An 18,772-nucleotide genomic window follows, 5' to 3' on the forward strand; every position below is an offset into this window, starting at 1 on the left:
ACTACTGAAACTTAATAGTAGTGTGGTCATACTAGGAAACCCCAACTGTCTTATTTTAACATGCTGTTAACATCAAACAAAATAAGTCATTTTTTTTAATTGTACAACTTATAGCAATCAGGTTGACATTTTCTGTTAGCACTGAAGTAAAGATCTTCAACAAATGATCATGGATGACTATGAAACTATTCCAAAGGAGTTTATGAAACCTACCAATAATTTCTTGGGTACATTGAGAGTTAATGCTAATAGGACACACCTTACAGCAGAACATGGGAAATCAGGCAAACCCTAATACATAGCATTAATGACTCAGAAGAAAGAGTTATCATTGTAAGTATTGACTTGGATCCACTTGAAGATTTCCACAGGTGTGTGGGGTGGTGGTATTTTTTTGCCAATTTCCCACTCTTGCAGCAGACCTCCAGTAGCCCTTAATGCTGTTCTGAGTGGTCCCCAGTACTCCAGGAGCAGTGTTTTGAGGAAAGGTTCGGCTACAGTGGGAAAAGGAAGACAGAGAGGTCACACTCTGCAGACATAGGTCTCTTCCATCTGTGGAAATGACCAGTGGACACTGATTGCAAAATGGCCTTTATTCTTCCATGCTCACATAGGAAAGGATAGGACAGATACATGGCCAGGGCAATCAAAAATGTTTTCCGTAAGAGAATACTTACTGTCACCTGCAAAAGTCACTCTGCTTGTGCTAAGAGGCACTGAGGTCCAAAAATGAGGGATGAAAGTTAACCTGCCCTGTCGTGGTTAAGAGTGTTGGTCTCTGATCTAGAGAACCAGGTTTGATTCCCCACTCCTCCATATGAGCCGCGGACTTTACTCTGGTGAACCGGGTTGGTTTCCCCACTCCTACACATGAAGCTTGTTGGGTGACCTTGGGCTAGTCACAGTTCTCTCAGATGTCTCTTAGCCCTACTTACCTCACAAGGTGACTGTGGTGAGGAGAGGAAGGGAAGGTGATTGTAAGCCGGGTTGAGACTCCTTAAAGGTAGAGAAAATCGGGGTATAAAACCCAGCTCCTCCTCCTCCTCCTCCTCCTTCCTGTCTACTCAGAATAAACATTTCTGTACACGCTTAGAGGTACTGTTTCCTTAGATCCTTGTGTTTTTCTGACAGCAAATGTCAGACAGCAAAAAGCTGGCAGGTTTGTGTTTTTGATTATCAGTGCAATTAAAATTATTCACCTTGTAATAGATAATTTTGACAAGTAGCATTTTGTTGCCCTCAACAGAAAATGCCACAAAGTGGCTAAAATTGATAGGTGGCCAATTAGCAGAGGCCTTCAGTTACTGCTGTAATGCGTGCTCCATTGTAAGCGAGCATGCTCAGTAGCATTTAGCTGAATACTCAGACAGATGGCTGTTTCTGTTGCTACAAGCTAGTGAACTGCCTCAAGCACCTTCTTCCTACCTTCAGGCCAGACAAGATATAACACCGTAGCTGCCCTCAATCATAGGCCGGCAGAACAACTCTGTCTTGCAGGCCCTGGGAAACTGATTTAGATCCTGCAGGGCCCAGATCTCATTGCGGGCAACTGGATAGTTTTAGGGCCAGGGACTACCAGAAGATTTGTTCCAGTTCTTCTGAAGAAAATGGCTAGGTGGACTCTGTAGCGTTATACCCTGCTGAGGTCCCTTCCCAAATTCTGCCCTTCCCAAGGTCCACCCCAAATTTCCAGGAATTTCCCAATCCAGAGCTGGCAACCTTAGTTGTTGTTCAACCTTTCCTTTGAACTCTAGGTATTGAACATACAAATAAACGAATAGGAATGTGGTTCTGCTTCAGAAAGCTGAACTCATTACTGAATCTTGGAGATGCAGCACTGAAGATAATTTTAAATCAAATCTCACTTTAGAGATTGCCTATTTATGTATGAATCTCCTACAAATGTCTGATAGAAAGCATTAATACTTCTCAAAAATTGCCATTCACAATATGCTCCCTCAACTCAAATTTAACGGCTTTCTGGGGCTATAAGTAATTGTAATAGACACAGAGACTAAAACAATCAAAGACTTATTTGTCAAGTAGGAAATTCAGCTCAGGCTGTGTTTGCCATGTCAAAGTGAATCAGAAATAAATGTATGAATTGGCATTATGTTCTACCTTGTTAGTGTCTGTATTTCTCTTAGAATTTTCATCTTGAAATAGTTCCTGTTTCCTTTACCTTTATATTATCACAAATCTGCCCCCACTGATTGGCCTAGCGCCTCTTTCATGTAGGCTTTTACTGCTATAACCTTTCACAAAAGGGTGTCAAACCTTTCCAAACTCCATTTCACCACCATCAATGGCCCCATTAGCAATGTGTTCTGTCCCTCATGCTCTATTATTTAAGCTTTTCATCTTTTTAATTTAAAAAAATCTGTTAATATGTACATGTATATTGTAATCAGTATTCACAACAGATATTTCCACTTTTTCCTGTCTTTTCATACAGCTGCTTCTTTCTTAGTCCCCTCTGTAAACTCCATCCATAAGCTTGCCAATTGCCTGATAATGGCACATGCCCGCCAATCCACCAGGCTGCCCACCACTAGGGTTGCCAGGTCCCCACTTACCTTTGGCGGGAGGTTTCTGTTGTGGGGGTGGGGGTACGCGCGCACCAACACACCACTTCCGGTTGTAAACTGGAAGTGCTGCCTGCTGCGCGCGGCTGCAGTGGGCGGCCCGCTCGCCCCAGGGAGGGCGAGGGGAGGCTCCCGCTGGCGTGCACGGCTACAGTAGGCGTCCCGCTCGCCCCGGGGAGGGGGAGGGGGAGGGTTCCCGCTAGTGCGCGTGGCTGCACTGGGCATCCCGCTCGCCCTGGGGAGGGCGAGGGAAGGGTTCCTGCTGGCATGTGCGGCTGCAACGGGCTGCCCGCTCGCCCCAGGGAGGGGGAGGGTTCCCACTAGTGCTCGCGGGCCTACACATGCACGATTGCCCACCGATCCTCAGCTGGTTGGCGGGCAGAGGGGCACTGTACCGGGGGTTTGCCTGCCACCAGCGGGCACCTGGAAACCCTACCCACCACCCTCAGCTGGTTATTGGGTGGAAGAGAGCTAGCTGAAGCAGGGGGGCGATTGTTACTTCCAGGTAAACCCAGAAGTGATGTGGATGCTCTAGCACTCTCCTCCCACAAACTCTATGGTTTTTATAGAGTTTTCAGAGGAGATTGCTAACCTGGAAGTGGTGCAGACACTCTAGCACACTCCCCCCAAACTCTATGGAAACTATAGAGTTTTTGGAGGCAATTACTAGAACATCCAGGTCACTTCCAGGTCACATTGCCCCAGCCCCAGAAAACTCCCACCAGTTGCCAGAGGGGACCTGGCAACCCTATCCATCCAAGTTAGATTTGTCAAAGAGTACAAGGTATCTGTCTATATGCAGACCTGATGCAAATTTCTAATTTAAAAAGAAGGATTCAAAGCATGGTGTCACTGTCAACAACAGTGTGTTATATTTAGCTAAAAACAGAGTATTGCAAAGGTTCTGTCAAGCATTGTGGCTCACTGTTGCACCTTTGATGACTGCACACCACAGCTCCATTTTTCTTAGTTGCTCAGTGCCCAGATCCAGCAGTCCTGTGTAGCAGATATAGGGCTGCCAGGTCCCCCCTCTCCTCCAGCAGGAGACTTTTGGGGCAGAGCTGAGGGGATCTTGAGTGGTAAAAGGCCCTTTGCAATGCGTTTACACCCGGAAGTGCCTCATCCAAGCGGCCCATTACCACTTAAACTGGGAGTTTGAGTGGTATAAGGCCCCTTGTGAGGCAGCACGTCCGGTTGTAAACCGGTTGTAAACTGGAAGTGATGTGCCGCGATGTGTATGCATGTGCACGTTTGCCCCCGACCCTCAACTGGTCGGTGGGCAGAGGGGTGAATTTCCAGGTGTTTGCCCGCCACCACCGGGCACCTGGCAACCCTAAGCAGATAGTTTCTAAGCACACACAGCACAGCAGTTCTGCATACACAGAATGTGGAAAACAAAAATCATTGCCCCGGTCTCTGCATCTGGAAACACACACCAGATTCTGCATGCAGTTACAAAGGAATGCATTGTCTTTTCTTTTTTTTAATGCATTGTCAGTCGGCAGAGAACATTTCCCCCCACATCCACAAGGCTGTGGTAATGCAGTTAGGATACCACACCAGAAATTAATGCATAGTATATGTCAGAATACACATGCAGCATTCTTTTGTACATGAGATGAGTTGCATCTTCAAGCCAACCCTTCTGCTTCTCACACTAGGTACCCTTTCAAAGCAACCAAAGGGCAAAGCACAATAAAAAGGTGATCTCTATTTCATTACAGCACTATACAATGTTATCTTTTAAGCATATTAAATTCATTTACCATTATAAAACACACACGCACACATATGCACAACGACATAGGCACCGGAAATTAAACTTTAAAGGTGGCTACCTCCTCAATCCATTGTGGCTTAGAACAAAAATCTAGATAAAAATGGGTCCGATGTTTTATCTGTGAAGTATATCCTCCTTGTGATATGAGGGAACAATCCTTTGCTGTTCAGTTTTAATTTTTAAAGAAAAAAAAAGATTTTGCTGAGTACAAGGCAGGTACCTCCAACACTTCCCTAGTTGTCCAGTGAACAGCTTGCTAGGAGAACCGGCCAGAAGATGCATGGTTATGGCCATGTAACATTCAGATCCTGAGCTGCTCAGTGTTCTTTAGGTCAGGAGATTTCTTTGTCTTTGCCCAGTATCTTACTTGGTATGGCACAAGTTTACCCCAAGTTTAGCAACAAAGTTCCTCTGCAAGAGCATCATGTATTTCCCTGTGTGTCTGTTGTGGGGCTCTAACATCAATACTAGGAACTATACTGTGAATTTTGTGGAGCGATGTGCTCAAATAGTAGCATCTCAAAGCACTGAATTATACTTATACTTTTCTTTTAGCAACAGTGATAGGTTACCACTGCATCGAGCAGGTGACTGTGTCTTAACCCAACCTAAGTAAAAATACATGTAACAATTTTCAGACTAATTTCTGCATAACTCCAGCCTCAATCCTGCTTCGCTAGCTGGATATCCAAACAACTATAGCAGAGTAGGAGAGCAAGCAGCAAGCCTTGCTGGGGGATAGTTGAGGAGAAATCCTGTTTTTTTGTTTGTTTGTTTTAAAAAATTAAATGGAAATGGAGATATTAGTTCAGAAATGAGAAGAGGGAGGAGCAGTTTACTGCAAAATTGTTTTAAAAATTAACTTTGAGTAGAAGGATACCACTGAAGGGGGGGCAGCTGTTTTTAGTTCTATTCACAACAATTCCTCAATATGCCGAAAGGGCCCACATGCTAAACAAGGTTGGGGAACTCAGCTGGGCAGCTGAGAAACAGCAGGGAGCAGCCGCTAGGGTAGGGTTGCCAACCTCCAGGTACTAGCTGGAGATCTTTTGCTATTACAACAGATCTCCAGCTGACAGAGATCAGATCACCTGGAGAAAATGGCCGCTTTGGCCATTGGACTCTATGGCATTGAAGTCCCTCCCCTCCCCAAACCCTGCCCTCCTCAAGCTCCGCCCCACAAAAACCTCCCGCCGGTGGCGAAGAGGGATCTGGCAACCCTACACTAGGGGTTGGGGATCCTCCGCCCCCCAACGGGGGTCTGGCAACCCTACCCACCGATAACTTATTGTAGGACATTTCTCTAGTAAATTTTTCAAGTAAAAGTCCATTGTAGACGATGTGGGATAGGCTATAGAAGGGTAATATTAATACAGCAAGTAGAGTACAGCTTCCAGCAATCTGTAACATTGGTGGTGGAGGGACTGCACAGTGATCCTTTGCATGACAATAGGGATGTTACAGTTTCATCTGGGACATGTTGGAGGGTATGTTCCTTGCACTGCAGTTGGTTAGTTCAGTGGTTCTGAGCAAAGCTAGAAATGTTTGAGGCTCTGTAATGACAATTATAAATTGATAATCTAGTAACACTTGTCTGCTGAATAATCCTCAGCTAGTCTGGGAAAACAGCAATTTACTAAATGTGTAAACCAAATTTCCTACTATGTGCCCTGTCTTTTGTTCTTCCTTTCAAAGGTAGATACTATTTTCCAGTGCTTATGAGAGCCCCCTTTTTCAGCAAATACGCTGTCCATAAACTATTTTGATTACATTTCAAAATGTATAACATTGCCAACAATATGTGGGAAAAGATATTAGGGACTGTGAAGACAAGGAGATTAAGACAATCTTTCACAAAGATTTTTTTTTTTTTACTATATTGGCCAATTTTTCTTGTCAATTCTTGTTTCTGTAGAACAAAACAATTTTAAGAAAAATGCTCTTTTAGAATGCAGAAGAAAATGTAACTTTACCTTGTCTGTTTGTTTTCTTTTCTTTGGTATAACTGAGAGGGGGAGTGCCTTGAGAAATGTTGGTTTCATTGTTTTTTTTCCTAACCAGATATCTCTGTAGCTGGGGAATGCATGAAGTAGGGAACAAGCCAGGGATAAGAAAGCATATCCGTTTCATATGTCACATGAAACCATAGTTTAAGCTAACTGACTTCAAACCATGGTTTTAGGCCCTGGGATAATGGATCCTAACTAACCATAAATAGTGGAGTGGCATGTTTTCAGACAATCATACTAACTACAGTAAGTTTAGATTAACTTTGGTCTTATGCCTGAACAGAGCCAATAAACATGCTTTTATTTATAAACAATGAAAAGATAAACTGACACGTAGAATTATAGAATCATAGAATTATAGAGTTGGAAGGGACCTCCAGGGTCATCTAGTCCAACCCCTGCATGATGCAGGAAATTCACAACTACCCCCCACACCCCTAGTGACCCTACTCCATGCCCAGAAGATGGCAACAAAAACCCTCCAAGATCCCTGGCCAATCTGGCCTGGAAAAAAATTGCTTCCTGACCCCAAAGTGGCGATCGGCATTATCCTGGACAAGTAAGAAAGGTCCAGGAGAGCCAAACACTGATACAACCCTTCCTGGCCTCTCTCTCATGATCTGCCTAAGTTCACATAATTTGCCTAAGTTTACATTGCTGTCAGATGGCCATCTAGCCTCTACTCAAAAACATCCAAAGAAGGAGCCCACCACCTCCTGAGGAAGCTTGTTCCATTGAGAAACCACTCTAACTGTCAGGAAGTTCTTACTAATGTTTAGCTGAAAATTCTTTTGATTTAATTTCAACCCGTTGGTTCTGGTCCAACCTTCTGGGGCAACAGAAAACAATTCCGCACCATCCTCTATATGACAGCCCTTCAAGTACTTGAAGATGGTTATCATATCACCTCTCAGTAGTCTCCTCTCCAGGCTAAGCATACCAAGCTCCTTCAACCTTTCCTCATAGGACTTGGTCTCCAGACCCCTCACCATCTCTGTTGCCCTCCTCTGGACACTTTCCATCTTGTCTACATCCTTCTTAAATTGTGGTGCCCCAAACTGAACACAATACTCTATGTGAGATCTAACCAGAGCAGAATAAAGCAATACCATCACTTCGCATGATCTCGACACAATACTTCTGTTGATACAGCCCACAATCACATTTGCCTTTTTAGCTACTGCATCACACTGCTGACTCATGTTCAGTGTTTGATCTATTAAGACCCCAAGATCCCACATACTACTTGCCAGGACAAGTCTTGTCCATCCTATAATTATGCATTTTATTTTTCCTACCTAAATGCAGAACTTTACATTTATCTGAAATTCATTTTATTAGTTTTACCCAGTTTTCTAGCTTCTGAAGATCCATCCTGTATCCCGGCTCTGTCTTCTACCATATTTGCTACCTCTCCCAATTTAGAATCATCTGCAAATCATCTGCAAATTTAATAAGCATCCCCTCTATTCCTTCATCCAAATCATTTATGAAGATGTTGAACAACACAGGGCCCAGGACAGATCTCTGAAGCATGCCACTAGTCACTCCACTCCAAGAGGATGAAGAACCATTAACAAGCACTCTTTGGGTGTGATCTGTGAACCAGTTAGAGATCCAGCTAACAGTAATAAGATCTAAATCACATTTTACCAACTTTTCAACAAGAATATTATGTGGAACCTTATCAAAAGCCTTACTGAAATCAAGATAAAGTCTGTCCACAGCATACCCCTGATCCAGCAAGGTAGTAAATTTTTCAACAAAGGAGATAAGGTTAGTCTGACATGACTTGTTCTTGAGAAACCTGTGCTGGCTCTTAGTAATCACAGTCATCCTTTCTAAATGCTCTAGGACTGACTCTTTGATTATTTGTTCTAAAACTTTTCCAGGTATAGATGTCAGTAGTTACCCAGATCCTCCTTTTTCCTCTACTTGAAGATGGGGACCACATTTGCCCGCCTCCAATCTTCTGGCACATCATCTGTTCTCCAAGCATTCTCAAAAATCATGGATGGAGGCTCAGAAATTACACCCGCGAGTTCTTTTAATATCTTTGAGTGGAATTCATTTGGCCCCATGGACTTAGTTTTATTTAAAGCAACTAGGTGTTTTGTACCACCCCTATGATGATACTAGGCTGCAACTCTCTTCCCTCAACTCTCTTCCCTCCTTAAAACTTTGTGCAGACATGGAAATACAGTTCCATTTTTTTTAAAAGCAACTTTTCCAACTGAGCTCTCCTTGGGCTTTAAAAAGGAATTTATGTGCAATATTTTGCTTCAGAATGTAGCTGCACATTTGAATGTGCACTCAAATGTACATCTGACTGAAAGTGCGTCTGCACAGATATATGGCATCCACTTTCAGACGCACATTTGATTTGCACCCTCCTCACAAGCCTTGCTTTCTGTGCCCCTGCCTACAGATGTATGGTGGGTAGCAACCAGAGACAGGGCCTTTTCAGTAGTGGCACCTACCCTCTGGAATGCCCTTGAGCTTGTCTGTATGGTAGCCAGGAGATCTCCTGGCCTGGTACTCCATTCCCCACCACCACTCTACATGGCAGCAGGGGGAAATGGAGGGGGTGAATCAGCATTGTGCTGACTCTTGACATCACTTCCAATGATGAATTTAGGGTGAATCCTAGAGTATTGCTCCAATGCAGTTGCATCACTTCTGGTTTCATGATGGAAGTGATATCACACATTGTTGCAAAGTTGAATCATTTGCCGTCAGATCTCTTTCACAATATTGTCAGCTAGGCCTGGCAACCTACTTGCATGGCAACTTACTTCCAACCTACTCTCTTTTAGGTGTCAAGCTAAAACACTTATTTTGATCTAACTAAGGCATTTGAAGGAGCCTTGTGGTGCAGAGTGGTAAGCTGCAGTACTGCAGTCCAAGCTCTGCTCACAACCTGAATTCGATCCCGACAGAAGTTGGTTTCAGGTAGCCGGCTCAAGGTTGATTCAGCCTTCCATCCTTCCGAGGTCGGTGAAATGAGTACCCAGCTTGCTGGGGGTAAAGGGAAGATGGATGGGGAAGGCACTGGCAAACCACCCTGTAAACATAGTCTGCCTAGTAAATGTCGGGCTGTGACGTCACCCAATGGGTCAGGAATTACCCGGTGCTTGCACAGGGGACCTTTACCACACAGCTCTGGTAATGGAAGAACATGCGAAATCACAAAAGAAATTTAGATGTCTTGGAAAAATCCTATGCAATGCTGGTGTTAGAGCTTCCAATCTGATTTGCCCTTTACATGCGACTGTTATTTCATATACTCCCAGAACAGCATAGGCTGCAGCCACTAGGATAGGGAACATATACTGATCCAACAATATATGTACTGGGCCAGGAAGAGATTAGAAATGAAATGTTCTATGTTGTCTTGCAGTAGGATGAATGTATTTTCTTCCTCCAAATGCTTCTTATCTATCAGCCATCCAGATGTCTGTAACTGATAGAGTAACTATATGGTGTTTCTGATAAATCTCTGTTGCAAAACGACTTACCTCTCTGTGTCCATCTATTTCTTTTTCTTCCCTGCAGAAAACGTCGTAAGCAATTTAGCCGATCACAGCTGAAAAGAGCTTGTAGGACTCCATGCACTTTAATTCTGAGGAAGACAAAATCCCATATGACTCACAAAGAGACTTATGACAATGCGAGCCATCACTCTCAGTTGAAGATACAGCAGTAGCAGCAGTGGTGAAATCCATTCATTGGTTATTTGCAAAGGGTCACACCATACAGAATATTTTTTCCTATCAAACAGAAGAGAATTCCTTCTGTGAAGACAGTTAGGACAATATTGGGCTGGATCTTGCTTTGTTCAAACTCTAGTCTTTCTCCTGAATGCAAGGAAAATCTGGGGACAGGTTTCCCAGGATATAGGGTGATTTATATCAACATTTTCAATACATTAATAATCACAGTGGGTGGCTCATTGATGAGAAAATGGGAATGCAGCCTTTTCATGGTAGATTCAGGTTGCTCATGCATGGGTTGGATGTACCTGGTTCATCCCTCTTATGTCTCACACTATTATATCCCAATATCTGAAAACCTTATGCATGGTGATCCCTGCCCTGCTTTAATCATGCAGTGGAACAAGAAGGAATGTCCTCATGCATAGTGCCCTTCTGCTTAATATGAGTTAGTCTGGGAGTGGTCGGCCTTTCAGCTGCCCCCTCCGTTTTTGTCTCCCCATTGTTATTGGCTGTTGCTGGTGAGAGGGTGGGCTAAACGCTGAGCAGCTCCCCTTGTTTCATTTCATTAAAAAAACCTGAAAATGAAAAATCACTGAATTATCACCATCTCTGTGGTGGCCCTCGACTCAATGAATTGGATTGGGTGCACCATTCAGTGTCATTTGAGTGTCATCACAGGCCACCCCCACAAGCATCATGACGGGAATCTTTGATTTGATTTTTACCTAGTGGTGAACTCGTCAGAGGACACAGAAAATGGCGGCACTCTCGGACGCCATTTCAGGAAGGAAAAAAAGGCCAACTAAAAAACAAAATCTGGCCACTCTTGCCCCCTAAACCACCAAATTTAACTGCAAAAGCAACAAAGCACAAAGTGAAAGCACCAGACACACTTACAGTTCACACCAATTGTGTTTACGTTCTGATGAATTGCATACAGTTACTCAAAAATGGCACAACAGAACGGATTTGTTTTGCCAAGAAATTGGTCATAATCACTGTAAATGCTCACATAAAAGAATAGGTGATCGGGATAGCAAGGATGGAACTAAGGAAAAGGGGGGGCACGAGTGACCTAACAGTTGACGTTTTCATGCATTATTTGGTGTTTTTGATTAATGCTGGAGTGGCTGGGGCGGGACAGCAAGAGAGGTTCTCTTATTCCAACGAAGGGTTGAAATACTGATATACCAACAATTATTTTTTTTAAACCCGGATGTGGTGGGTGAGTAATGGCGGAATATGGCGGAAATTTTTTTGAGATCATGGAAGGAGGGGAAATGGGAGGAGGAAGAGGAGGAGGGGGAAAGTAGAATGAAGGCATGTCGGGCCATGGGAAGATCGACCTGCAGCTGAACTATGCACCTACAAATTTTTTTGATTGATCTGGGATAAAACAGGGATTGGAAAAACTGGAGACGTCGCAGGATGGAAGTGTGCTGAGCCCTCAGGGCAGAGAACGTCATGCATAATCCCCACAGAGAACCGAGACATTCACTGGAGAATAGAGAGACAAATCAACCATGCATAAGCGACCGAATACAGCCAACCCACTATCTGTGAACTTGTGCGCTAATAAGAAAATAAAAGAGTATCTCATGGTGAATAATATTACACAACAATAATATGGGCCATCTGAATCCACCCTAACATATATTCCTAACACACCACTAGTTTTGCCTTTTGAAGTTCTATGTAAACTGCACTAGCCTAAACATGAAGCCAGGTTGGTGAAGCACAAATGCCAAATTGCATTGCCTTACCTTGATTTTGGGATACCCAACCAGAGACATGTTGGTTTTCAGAAATGCCAAATATACTATAATTGAAAGGCTCAGAAAGAAGATGTTCTGAAGCAGGCCTGGCTGAATTAGGTATCCAAGCATCATGCATAACCAATCCTGAAGGTGATTTTCTATCAAAATCCTAAAAAGAAGGAACACTGTATTCTGGTGGCTTATATGAATTACACCTGTGGGACTAACAATGATTTCTTTAATGAAACGTAAAGCCTATTTCTCTCAGTATTTATTGATAGCCCTGCATTCTCTTGAAACGGAAGGAATGCTTCTCAGACAATCTTCTTCAAGTGCCACTCAGTGTGACAGTCACTATTATTATTGTACTTGTTGCTATTATAATCTGAATTAATAATATCATTCCTTTTAAATGTTCAAAAACATTTCATGGACAGTATCTCAGTACTGCTTCTTTGTAAGTGGCAACATTTCTATCATTTTCAGAGAGTGGTTGATGTTGAGGACTAGTGGCTTCCTTAGTGTAGCATCATAGCAAAGAGACTAAGGGCACAGCTAGACATTACGGCATCCCCGGGGGACCACTCAGGTACACCGCTGCCATTTTAGAATCGGACATGGGCCATTTAAAAATGCCATGAAGGACCAATCCTGATTGGGCCCATGGCACGGATGGGCTAAGCATTCTTGTCCCCCCACCCCCAGTGCCCTTCCAAGTGCACCTGGGCTCGCTATACTGTGGGCCTGATCAGGATCAGGTCATTGTATTTTAAATGGTCCGGTTCATGGTCAGGGACACCATAACATCCAGTTGTGCTCTGAGCTTTTCAGCTGGATCTCTCAATTAAAATCTTCCCTCTGCCTTGGATTCTCACCTCTGATTTAGGCAAGCTATTTATTTACCCCAGTGGTATTCACTCTGCACTTTGTGGACAACCACATTCACAATTACCATCAATCAAAAGAGCTACATGACTACTGTATGCCCTGTGTACCACCCCAAGCACGTACATAAAATAATTTAGCTGTTAATATTAAATATATAACTATAACCTTTAAAGTGACCAGATTGCATTTCAGTGTGTAGGGTTTTATTTATTTATTTATTGAAACATTTTTATGCTGCCTTTCCTCTGACCAGGGTAAACAAGGCTGCAAGCATTTAAAAAATTAAATCATTTAAGCAACGAAAAATACAGTTAAAAGGATAAAAGAATTCAATTAAAACGCATAAACAAACAATACTTGAAGAAAGATCAGTAACCATTATTGGGGGTGTACCAGAAAAAACAAAACAAAGTCTTCATCTGCTGGTGAACGACAACAGTAGAAGGAGGACAGACAAATGCCCCCGGGGAGAGAGTTCAAAGGTTTTGGTGCCCCCACCAGGAAGGCCCTTTCTCAGGGAGCTACCGATTTAGCTTCAGATAAGAGGGGTGACCAGAACAGGGCCTCCGAAGATGACTGGAGTGTATGGGTATATTCGTATGGGAGGAGGTAGTCCTTAAGGTACGTTGGTCCCGGGATGTATAGGGCTGTAAAGGTCAATACTAGAACTTTGAATTGAGCCTGGAAGCAAATTGGAAGTTAGTGTAGAGTGATATGGTCCCTGTGACCCACTCCAGTCAACACTCTAGCCACAACATTCTATACCAGCTGTAGCTTCCAGACAGTCTTCAAGGGTAGCCCCATATACAGCACATTGCAGTAATCTAATCTAGATGTTACTAGGGCATGCACCACAGTGGCAAGATCTTTTCTGCCCAGGAAGGGCTGCAGCTGGCTCACCAACCAAAACTGCTGAAAGGCACCCATACAACTGGACAAATCAGCACCCTGGCACCATCCATCCTGTTGCTGCTAATGTAGAGTCCATCAGAACAAATACAAGAGATTTTATCTGCAAAGTGTTTAGCAAAATGATTGCAGTGGACTGCAGAACAGACCACCTCTTCCTGTTGGCCAGAACCCAGAAGACCCCTGACCACCTAGAAGAGTTCTGCAGATCTATACCGTGCTGATGCAGTGTTAGTGGAAAAATATTGTCTCTTTGCCACCATCAATCCCACAGAGTAGGCTTTCAAATGAGTTCTAGCCTGTGCCTTGTAACGTTTGTCCCAAGACTTTCTCCATCATTGCTCTAGCTGTCTCCCCTGTCTTTTCACTGTCTGTAGCCCCTCTGCCTGGACTCTTTGACCTGACAGATGGTGCCTAGGTGTGATTGTGTCAATTGCTTGGGACATTTCTCCATTCCAGAGGTCAACCTGGTCTTCAACAGAGGTTGACCACGGCATTGCTTCAACAGAGGTTGACCAAGGCATTGCTCACCTCAGCCAGCCCTTGTGTATCTGGAGTGAAGAGAAGGGCTTTCCTCTCCTCAGCATGAGGCACAGTAGCTTAGGCGAAAGAACGAGATTGCCAAAGAGCCCAGAAGAGAGCAAGCTGGCTGTGGAGAAAGGGGAGTAAAATCACACATACACACCACTGTGGCTCACTTGCCCTTTTCCTAGGTGGCTGCTGTTGTGGTAGCTTTTTTCCTCTGCAGCCAGCTTTATCTCCTGCTGACAACCACCCAGGTGCTGGGATGAGAGTGTGGAGACTGTGGAGAAGGCGAGTGTTGGAGAGTATAGGCCCTTTTACTTCCATCCACAGCACATGGCCCACAGCTCAGGGAAGCTCACAACTTAACCATCCTCCATACTGCATCAAATCCTCCAGTATTGCCAACATCCGTACAATCAATGGCTGATCTGTATCATTGGCTGTGCTCAGCTTTGTGGCTTGAAACAAAGGCAATCCACTGTCTTCCCATTTCAGAAAAAGCCACCTTGATTCCATACTTGGCCAGTGCTACCAGCAGCATTATTTATCGTTACTTGCACATCAGTTGTGCCAAAAAATGCCAAGCCTCACCGCCCCCACATGACATTGAGCCAGCAAGTTGGGTTTGGCTAATGCTGCTCACTACAAAGGGCTTCCCTTCTACAATCCACCTTGCCACTCCAGCCAATGGTGATGCTGCATTAGGAATTACCTTAGATTCCTCAAGGGTTAGCCAATTATTGCTACCTATCATCAAATAATCCACACTATCCCTGCCATCCCTAGTTAAGGCCTAAGCAGTAATAACAATTCATATTTTCCCCACTACAATCATTTCAACAGCATGAAACAAGCATTCAAAAATTCCTGTGTGCCCCCCTAAAACAACCAGCTAATCCTATTCTATATACATAAAACGGTAAGTGGGAGCATTGGCTGCATACAGTTAAGCCTGCAAAGGGAAAGGTGGGAATCCTTTATAAGAGTCTTTGTTCTGCTGTTCATTGACTGGACTGAAAAGCGGCATGACCAATTCACTGCTTGCTTTGCTTGTATTAAAGGGGCTGACAGAAGCTCATTCCTAGCTCCATCAAGTCAAGAATGTTTGCAAATCAGATAATGTACAGAATATCTCAAGATTGTCTGTGGAGGACATTTGCCTGTAGGGTACCAGAACATAACATTATTTCTGTTATCCAGGAGGTACAAAGTGGTGTGAATATTTATCACCAAAAAAGGAGTTGCGGCACAAAGTGGGTGTGAAGATATCTTGTTACTTCTACATCATTAGAAGCAAGAATAGGAGGAAACCTCCCTTTATATCCTTTAGAAGCTATTTTTGGTGGTATGATTTCCAAGGATTGGGATTTAGCTGAGGGACTACATTCATGAAGCATGTCAAACCGGAAGACAAAACCCTACTAGAGGGTACTATAGCACATTTCTTACAAGAGGCTACTATTTATGTAATCTGTGGAAATTGTTCTTTTGTTAAGACAGTCTATAAAGTGGCACCACTAACTGTTAATGGGACTGATGTGTGCTCTTCAGTTGATGCAGCTTTCCCCTGCAAAGTTCTCCTGTTTACATGGGTAGCTCTTTCCCCTGTGGCTGTACTGTTTTTCTGCACCCACAGACTTCTAGCACCATAGGATAAAAGGGAAATTTGGGCTTACCTCTGAATTCCCATTTTCCTTGTTATTGGGATGAGGCAATCTAATAATTCCTCTCTCTCTCTCTCTCTCTCTCTCTCTCTCTCTCTCACACACACACACACACACACACACACACACACTCACACACAAAAGGACAGGAAAATTACCTTCTTACAGGAGAGACTTTTTTGATATAAGTGCCATTAAATCTCCTGAAAGTTTAGCAAAGTATGTGATGAAGGGAATAGCACTGCAAGTTGGTTATTCCATGGCCATACTTTATTCAGAGGTGCTTAAGGTGTGGTTGAAGAGCAGACATTTTTCTGCTCTGAAGTGACAAATCTACAACTTTTCTGAAGGATTTAGAACTTTTTAATTGGTTTTATATGATGTGTTTGTTTGAGAATATGGAATCAGGAAGAATTGATGTACAGTTTCAAAAATGATGTTCTTCTCAGGAAATCTGGCAGTGTCCACATCCTGTTAGGCCATTTCCTGTTGACTTAGTTATGTGTTTCCTCCTCAGCTAATGGAACCAATGTTGCATGTTGAGGTAGAGGCATTTTAAACAGACAAACTCATTTGGCCACAATGTAATGTGTGATTCTAGTGATGAAATAATTAACCTAAAACATGTCACTGTAGTATTGACTTTTGTTGCACATAATTAATTTTAATCCTTGGAAACTAGACAGGTTGAACAGGATGTTATAACAGTATTGTCTCTGCCAGCCAAATCCGAGCTGCCTTGGAGCCTTGGTTGAGATAGATGGATAGTTGACATCTCACTAAGGCTGGAGAGTGCAACACAGACTGTCACCTGTTTTCCAACTGCTGAAGTATCCATCCCACTCCATAAAAACAATGGAATGTACTAACCTGATGGAATAAATTGTAGAGAACTCACCCTGTGACACTGGGTCACAACGAACCATTGTGACTTGGATATAGGGTTGCCAACCTTCAGGTACTAGCTGGAGATCTCCTGCTATTACAACTGATCTCCAGCCGATAGAGATCAGTTCCCCTGGAGAAAATGGCCGCTTTGGTAATTGGTAATTGGCCACTTTGGTAATTGGTAATTGGCGTTGAAGTCCCTCCCCTCCCCAAATCCTGCCCTTTTCAGGTTCCACCCCCAAAAATTCCCGCCAGTGGCGAAGAGGGACCTGGCAACCCTACTTGGAAGGCTGTAACTTACAACTTCCATCCACATTAATGACACTCTGTTTGGTGATGCATTGTGTAATGTGGTGGCTAAGAAACTGAGCTACAGCTCAGGGAGCCCCTGCTTTGAATCTCGCTGCTGCCATGAGCTCACTAAGTAGCTGCAAGCAAGCTACTCTCTAGTGTGTTTTTATTTGGACCCTCCTCCAAGGAACTCTCTCTTCGCATCAGCCCCACCACCTGCATGATGGGGTTAATATTCGTCTACCTAACAGGTTTATTGTAAGGATCACAACATGATAATACATGCAAAATGCTTGTAATGGTTGAAAGTACTATACAAATATTAAGTGGTAGTAATAATGATTACCATAAAAAGGAAATACATTTCTCAACAGTTACAAATGCTTCTCTACACAGATTTGTGTGTGTGTGAGAGAGAGCTTGTATATTTTGAATGGAGTCAGAAGGCATTTGGTGTATTATTTAGCAAATACCACTTAGAAAATGCAGAAGGTTCAAATTAATGATTTTCTAGCTCGTTCATTCTCTAAGAAATATTGTTATGCTCTTGAATTCAGAGAGAATTTCAAAACATTGAATCAACTGAAATGTACAGTTTCTACACTGTTTGACCCTGTTAATTTATGCCCATTGATCTTGGACCTGCCCTATGTGGGATGTGGCAGAGCAAGAGACTTAATTTGTGGGTCCTGTTTTCTGGTTTAATTTAATCCTCTGTACAGAAAGCGCTGCAAAGTGGAATGCATGTGCTCATTTGTGCAGTAGAGGAAGTTGGGATGTGAGAGCTTGGAAAGTTTGGTAAGGTGTACGTATTTTCTGCACAGAACAAATATTGCTGGACACTCATGTAAATAGCTCTGTGTATAATAAAGATTCATTGTTACACAAATGTCTGATTCGGTATTTGCTGGCAAGTCTCAGAAACGCAAAGTAAGCCCAAACCTTATGGAATCATACACAGATACCTGGAAGAGAAATGCACTGGGGATCATTTGGAGAGCTGTGGAAAGACATACTAGACGTACCTGAGGAAATGGACAGCCATGATCAGCGCCATCCTAAACAGAGTTAGACCCATTTGAGTCCGTTCACTCCTTTCATGAAGCAGAAGACACTACACCAGTGTTTGTGTGAATTACAGCGCATTCCTGAAAGGAATGCCTGCGCTGGGCTTAGGAGGCAACCCAGCGGCAACCCAGCACCAAAAACCCGCACAACCCTCATAGGGTTGCACGGGAGATACGCTAGCAAAAAGCTGATGTATCTTCACAAAAACAAAAAGTGCTGTTGCTGAGCCGAAACGGTTCGGGAGGCTGATTAATGTTGGCCCCGCCCCCCAGCCGGCGCCAAAACACCCCGGGAAAACCCTGGGAATGCCAGAGGCCAGCGGGAGGCTGCGGCAGCAGCCAGGCCCAACGCTGCCGCGGTGGCATCCGGGGAACGGCGTCTGGGCCTGCACGCTGGCACTGGGGCCACTCACGCCAGCGTGCGCTGTCCGGCCGCTGGCATTGTGGGCCCTTGCGCCAGAAGAGGCCTTAGTTGGCCTACAAAGGCCTTTCAGTTGAGCCGCCAGTGCATTTCAGGAATGCACTGTTATACTAGCATTTTCTCTAGACATCTCTCCCATCATTTTAAAAATCTCCATCCCCCCTTTAGTTGCCATCTTTATAAATTAAGTCCCAAATGCTGTAGCCTTTCCTTGTAGTGGACATAACCTGTGAAGCATTTTAGTTTTTGGTATTTTTCCATTTCTATAATAT

The 18,772-nt window shown here is 43.7% G+C and overlaps 1 protein-coding gene across 4 annotated transcripts in view; it reads left to right on the top strand.

Annotated features, from left to right (window-relative positions):
* The window catches only part of MTA3 (metastasis associated 1 family member 3), a 162,099-nt gene extending 152,013 nt beyond the window's left edge, over positions 1-10,086 (top strand). The window contains exon 19 of one of the 4 annotated variants that reach the window (XM_056853108.1): positions 9,930-10,086. In XM_056853108.1, the coding sequence (XP_056709086.1) occupies positions 9,930-10,080 (151 nt within the window). In that variant the 3' untranslated portion in view covers positions 10,081-10,086. The remainder of the gene's footprint in view (positions 1-9,929) is intronic. The other 3 variants (XM_056853109.1, XM_056853111.1, XM_056853110.1) reach the window with 3 other exon arrangements.
* Positions 10,087-18,772: the final 8,686 nt, after the last annotated feature.

The sequence above is a fragment of the Euleptes europaea genome, chromosome 7, assembly GCF_029931775.1.
Source record: "Euleptes europaea isolate rEulEur1 chromosome 7, rEulEur1.hap1, whole genome shotgun sequence".
In the NCBI taxonomy this organism is placed as follows: domain Eukaryota; kingdom Metazoa; phylum Chordata; class Lepidosauria; order Squamata; family Sphaerodactylidae; genus Euleptes; species Euleptes europaea.